The following is a 6,000-nucleotide window of genomic DNA, read 5'->3' as shown; positions in this document are numbered from 1 at the left end:
CCACCGAGCACCGCAAAGGTGCGCACCGAGGCGTGCACGTGACTTGAAATGCATGTGGTTTCAAAGACTCAGTACCGAGAAAAGCATAAAGTCTCTAACAAATTTTGTGTTGATGACACGTTGAAATGATACTATTTTGGATAGATCGGGTGAAACAAAGTATATGATCAAAATGAGTTTCCGCTGGAGGGCGGATGGCAGGGCGGGGAGTGAGTTTAGTGGGGACGGACTTTCCGTTTGGGACGAGGGGAGAAGTCGCGGGGACGGGGGTCGGGCGTGAGTGCCGAGCGCCCCGAGCCGGAGCCCGGCCCGGCTGAGACGGCCGGCTGCCCGCCGCGCTGCGCCTACCACAATGACAGCACACAGGAGGCCGAGTCGGGCGGAGGAGGGTCACAGCAGGTTTAATGGCACATGCAGCACTGAGAAGGTCGCGACACGCGGGCCGGTCCCGCGTCACGGGCAGCCCCTGGCTGCCACGGGGCGCCTGGGGTCCTCGCACTGACAGGCCCCAGGCGTGCGTGGGCAGGAGCAGAATTGGGAGGACGGCACAATTGTGACGGTACCTCAGGCCACCGGAAGGTACCACGCGGCTCTCGGCACCGGCCCCGCCCCTCCAGGCCCAGCTGGCTCCGGGTGGCGCTGGATCAGGATGCATTTAAAGGCGAGTTCAGCAGATCAGCGACGGGTGTGTGGGGCCCGAGGCTGGTTCGGAAGACCCGAGCTCAGACCTCAGACCTGTGCAGGGTGGCCGGCCTGCTGGAGAGAGACTCACGGGCACTCTGGTTCTGACGACGGTACCCAGAGTACGTGTGAGGAAAACACCTCCTCTCCCTCGCAAGGTCGCCCAGAACCTGCGGGACAAGTAAAGAGATGCTGCTCGGGGTACCCCGACTCCGAGGGGACGGTGCTCGCGGGTCCCGGGGAGTCCCAGGCTCACAGGGCGCTTCCTGCCTGTCTTGGCCCAGTGAGGCCGACAGCGGGATCTGACTGCCTGGCAAACTGGCCAGCGTTCCCAGACCACCCGACAGGGACTTTAGCCGTCTGTGTGGGGTCCCCCGCCGCGGGCCGGAACCTGACTGGGGCCTCCCTCCTCTCTGAGGCTGGGACCGGCTTGTCACACAGAGGTTCTCCCAACTTTGGCATCTTCGGCAGGACAGTGGGCGGGGGGCCCCTTCTCCCTAACCTCTGGGGTACTCCCTCGGACATCGCTGCCCCATCACACTCCAGACCTGGTGACCTGACATCACAGAGCCCTGCGACCCTGGCCACCGCCTGACCCGCCTCTGGACGGGAGGGTGACGAGTGGCCCTCACCCTCCCGTCAGCTCCAGGAGGACCCAGCCAGCCCACCCGACAGGGCCCCCTGGACTCTGACAGCCACGAGGGTGGGCATGCTCCTATGGCCCCCGAAGGGCGTGGGGAAGGATGAAGGGGGTCCCCTAAGACGAGCGCACGGGGCGGAGAGAAGGGAGGGGTGTGGGGAGGGGGTGCGGCTGCCCCGTGGCCGTGGCCGGGAGCGTCCCGTCCGCCCTTCGTTTCTGAAATGCCCAGGTGACAATTTTATTCCAAACGTGAGTCTGGAGGGAGACAGTCCCCAAGCCGCCGGGCCGCCGGCCCATGCCGCGGCCTCCCCGGCACGGACGACCACGCCGTCACGGGAAGCGGGGCTGGGGCGGCGGGCGGCGGGCGGCGGGCTCAGACAGTCAGCGAGATGAAGCTGTTGTAGCGCTGGATGTTCCTCTTGAGGATCTCGGAGACGGGGCCCAGCACGCGCTCGAAGCGGGGCCGGTCCAGCTTGACGCACTTGAGGGGCCCCCGGGCCACCACGGTGGCCGCCCGGGGCCGGTTCAGCAGCAGCGCGATCTCCCCTGGGGGCGAGGGTGCGGGTCAGGGCCGCGGCTTCACAAAGCCACCCGGCTGACCGCGGGGCTGGTCAGAGGGGGCCGCAGCCCACGCGCGGGCGCTCGGCTGAGTCCGTCCCCGGAGTGTCGGGGGGGCGGGGGGGACGTGCTCACTCGGGCTCGAGTTACTTGGACGTTCGGTGCAGCGTCCCGTCCGGGCCGCACCGTGGGAGCCTGCCTGCAGCCAGGACAGGCGGTCAGTGGACGCCCCTCCCTCGGGCCCATTCCCGGGAGCCCCGGGGCACAGCCCGCCTCCCGCGGGAGGGGACCCCACTCACCGAAGTAGTCGGAGGGCCCGAGGCGGCCCACCTCCACGTACTCCTCGCTCAGGGACCGGCGCTGCAGGACGGACGCCGAGCCCTGTGGACGCCGGGCGGACGCGTGAGGGGGCCCCCGCGAGGGGCCCTGCCCGGACCCCCTCATGCGGCCCCCTGAAGCGAAGTCCCCGTCTTCCCGCTAGTGGACGGAGGCCGTGGGGTGTGGGGGCCCGCCGCCGCCCGGCCCGCTCCAGAGCCCGTGGAGGGAGCTGGGGACATGCGGGCGGCGGTGAGCAGTGACGGGAGAATCTGCACCCGGCTCCCGGCTGACCCTGGCCGGCCCGCAAGGCCGGGGAGCGCGCCGACGGCCTGGTCTCGGGGTCACGCACCCGCGGGCACCGCGGCCCCTCCCGACCCCGACAGGGGCCGTCCGAGGGCCTGGCCTGGCTCGATGATTAACCGGAGGCTGTGGGGACCAGACAGGGCCCAGAGCGCGTGACACAAGACGCCTCCGCCCCTGGGCCCGGGGGGCCAGCCCAGCCGCCCGGGCAGAGCGTCCCCGTGGGAACACGGGTGGCCACGGGCTCCGGCCCCGGGCCCCTCGTCTGCATGCCAGTGGGAACCACATTTGGGGAACAAATCCTGGGGCCGGGGCGCCATCCCCGACTGGGACCCCTCCTGTGACCACAGGGCCTCGCGAGGATCAGGAGCCGGGCTTTATAAGCGGCCCAGCCACGCCCCGCCCTGGTGTGGACAACCGCGGTCACGTGGCTGGTCTCACACGCCTCCGGGGTGAGCTCTGAGCCACTCGTGGTCACAGCTCCGGCACCTTGCCTTCCGGGGGTGCTGCGCCGCGTCCCCGCACAGCTGAGGGGCCCGAGGCCCAGATGCGCCCGCCCCTCAGGCACTCTCTGCCTGCAGCCGCTGAGCTCGGCCACGTCCTGGCCGCCAAGCGTGGTCTCGTTTCGGGGGGGCTCGGCTCACCCAGCCCAGCCCCCGCACGCCGCCTGGCCCTGCCGGGTTAATGTGTGACGCCCGCCGACCGCGCCACGGTCTGGGAGACAGCGGGTCAGGAGACGCTGCCGGCTCGCCCTCCTGGGCTCCCACCCCCTGCTGGGGCCGCTGGGCGCTTACGAAGCCAGCCGACGGGAGAGCAGGGAGGGTAAACGCGGCACCCACAGACTCGGCCGGCGGGCGCGTCGTCCCTGCCTGAGCCCCAGAGGGGAAGGGAGTCCTGGGCGCCCGCCCGCCAGACCCCCGGCCTCGTTCTGGCCCCACACAGGCCAGGTCCAGGCACCGCTCAGGCCTCGCAGCCATGGTGGGGACAGTGGCCGCTTGGCCGCGCGGTTCCCAGAGGGGGGCCCCGCGGGGGCCTCGGGAAGGACAGCGGCGGTGACAGGTGTGGTGACAGGTGTGACGTCTCGACGCCGCGGCACTGACCTCGCTCGGACACACTCCTTTCTAATCTACGATGCGTCACGTGACTCCTCGTGACGCTTGGAGCTGCAGGGCTGTGGTTCACAGTCACTCACAGACACTGCAGGCTGCAGGTATCGGCTCAGGTGCTCCGAGCCCCAAACCACAGGAAACCCAGCTCGAGGTGCCGAAGGCCGCCGAGGCTGGCAGTCGGTCTCAGTGGTGCGATGTCGTGTGGCAGACCCACCCGTCATCAGGCCCCAGACACCGCCGCACGCCCTTTCGGCCGCTCTGTCGTGACCTGGAGCCGCTGAGTGAGCCCTGGGGGTCCCACGGGGGTCAGCTGGGCGTCCACAACAACAGACCGGTCTGGAAGCCAGGAGCCAACACCGACCCTGGTCTGGCTCCTGTGACATGTGCTGGACCCCCAAGCAGGGGCGTGACCTCCAGTCCCGCCAGGCCAGAGCCACCCCGAGCCGTGGGCGGTGGTGGGGTGGGGGTGGGGCCCACAGCCCCGCAAATCGATTCACCCGGAACCGCACATCTGTTAGGGCTTCCCGGCCGGACGCCCATCCTCACGGCGCTGACCTCGGCACACAGCTCGGACGTGGGCCGCAGGTCCGAACCCTGCGGGCGGCTCCGTCTGCAGGCGGGATCCCCACTTCCCGGGGGCCCCAGTGTCCTCTCCATTAAAAACCGCCTCCAACTGATGGGGCAAGGCTCCCACACTGCGGGGGACGCCTGTGTCACTCAAAGCCAGGCAAGTGCACACAAACCGCACCCAGAAACACCATCACAGCCACACCCAGGCCGCGTGTGGCCGGCCGCTGGCCGCGTGGGCTGGCCAGGCTGACCGTACCCCAGGGCTCCTGGGGCAGCCGAGCTCACGGGCGTCACAGAAACCTGCAGAGCCGTGTGTGACGGGCAGATGCACGAGTCGCCCAGTGCCGGGAGCGACAAACCGGAGCGGCCCGCATCTCGTCGGGGGGGCCGTCGTCACGGCAGCCCCACGCGTGAGGCGCGCCCTCTGCTGAAACATCGCCACTCGGGTCGTCACCGAGGCAAACACGCGTGGCCCCTGGGGGACACCGCCAGCCCCACGACACACGTGCCGAGGCCCGGTCCCCTGCCCGCCCGGGACGTGCTCCGCTGACCCTTCCCGGGCTGACCGGGCCTCTCCACTCCGATAGCGCCACCCACACCAGCGGGCGCCTCGTGGGTCACGTGCCCAGCCCCAGCACCGGGGAGAGCAGGGCGGCCGGGGGGCTGACATGTCTGCCGTGGAGGGGGCCCGTGGACGCGTCTGGCCACGTGGAAAGCCGCAGCTTGAGGCTGCAAAGGCCGGCTAAGTCGTGGTTCAGTTCTGAGCGTCTGAGTCCCGTGAACCCTAGGTCTCGCCGACTTACCAAATTTGGTTGATCACAGATGAAAAGAAGGAAAAAATCCAAGTTGCCAGGGAGACCACTTCAAACGCATTTTACAGCGTTGTGCAAACTACACCTTCCGCGAGGCCGGGTTGCATTCCAGAGGCTGCACAGCACGCGGCTTGTGCGGGGGCCCCACCCCCACCCCGAGTCGCAGCGGGCGGGCATGCCTGCCACAGAGCTCAGATCTGTCCGCAGAGGCCGGGGGGGCGGGGGTGCACCATCCCGGATCGCCTCGAGGCCCGAGCCCGGCCACCTCTCCGTGCGGGCGGCGGCGCCAGCAGCTCCCGGAGAGGTGGGCGGCCAGCGGCCCAGGCCAGCAGCACCTCCCGGTGACCCTGCCGGGCGGCCGGTGTAACCTGAGGGGCAGCCGCTCGGAGCCCAAACCCGCGTGGCCTTAATGTCCGCCTACGGTGCCAGGGGCACTACTAACCGAGGGGTCACCTCCTAAGTGGTGTGCATGTCTAAGCACCAGGCTGTCCACCTGGCACCTGAAGCTGGTGTCCCACTGCAAAATTCTAAAAGGAAAGAAAGAAAAAGAAAAGCCCCACGTGGCCTTGGCGCCGGGGACGCCCTCGAAGAGACCGTGACGCGGCCCCCAGCAGCCTGTCAGGGGCGAGCAACCGCAGCGCCAGGCCCCAGAGGTGCGGGGCCCCATGCGGAGCCAGCCGTCACCCCGGGGAGCGGCGGGGGGAGCCCCGAACACAGGCGGCAGCACGCACACGCTGCACGCTGCCCTGGGACGGAGTGAGATGCCCACACACGCACGGGCGCGCACACGCGTGCGCGGGCCACACCCAGCAGCGAGGAGCACAGGCCCCGGCCCCCGGGATGCAGGAGCAAGTGGCGGCGGCCTCTGGGCCCGGCCCGTCCCTCGCTGGCCGACAGTGACCTCGGCGGAGGAACAGCCCTCGCCACGCGCTCCCCGAGGGGGGAGGAATGCTGAGCGAGCCTCCCTCCTGGGGTGCAGTGGGGCGGCACGGACGTCGGGGTTCAGACAGCG

General features: G+C 69.6%; 1 protein-coding gene across 7 annotated transcripts in view; it reads right to left on the bottom strand.

Moving 5' to 3' along the window:
- Nucleotides 1–375: 375 nt before the first annotated feature.
- PRKAR1B (protein kinase cAMP-dependent type I regulatory subunit beta) overlaps nucleotides 376–6,000 on the bottom strand; it is a 56,122-nt gene continuing 50,497 nt past the window's right edge. For all 7 annotated transcript variants that reach the window (XM_016119135.2, XM_016119136.2, XM_016119130.2 and 4 more), the window contains 2 exons: nucleotides 2,179–2,260; nucleotides 376–1,867 (listed from right to left, as the gene is read on the bottom strand). In XM_016119135.2, the coding sequence (XP_015974621.2) occupies nucleotides 1,695–1,867; nucleotides 2,179–2,260 (255 nt within the window). In that variant the 3' untranslated portion in view covers nucleotides 376–1,694. The remainder of the gene's footprint in view (nucleotides 1,868–2,178; nucleotides 2,261–6,000) is intronic.

This window comes from Rousettus aegyptiacus, unplaced genomic scaffold, assembly GCF_014176215.1.
Source record: "Rousettus aegyptiacus isolate mRouAeg1 unplaced genomic scaffold, mRouAeg1.p scaffold_m13_p_7, whole genome shotgun sequence".
Taxonomy (NCBI): Eukaryota; Metazoa; Chordata; class Mammalia; order Chiroptera; family Pteropodidae; genus Rousettus; species Rousettus aegyptiacus.
Note: the sequence above shows the minus strand (reverse complement) of the source record. Positions and strands in the feature narration are given on the sequence as shown.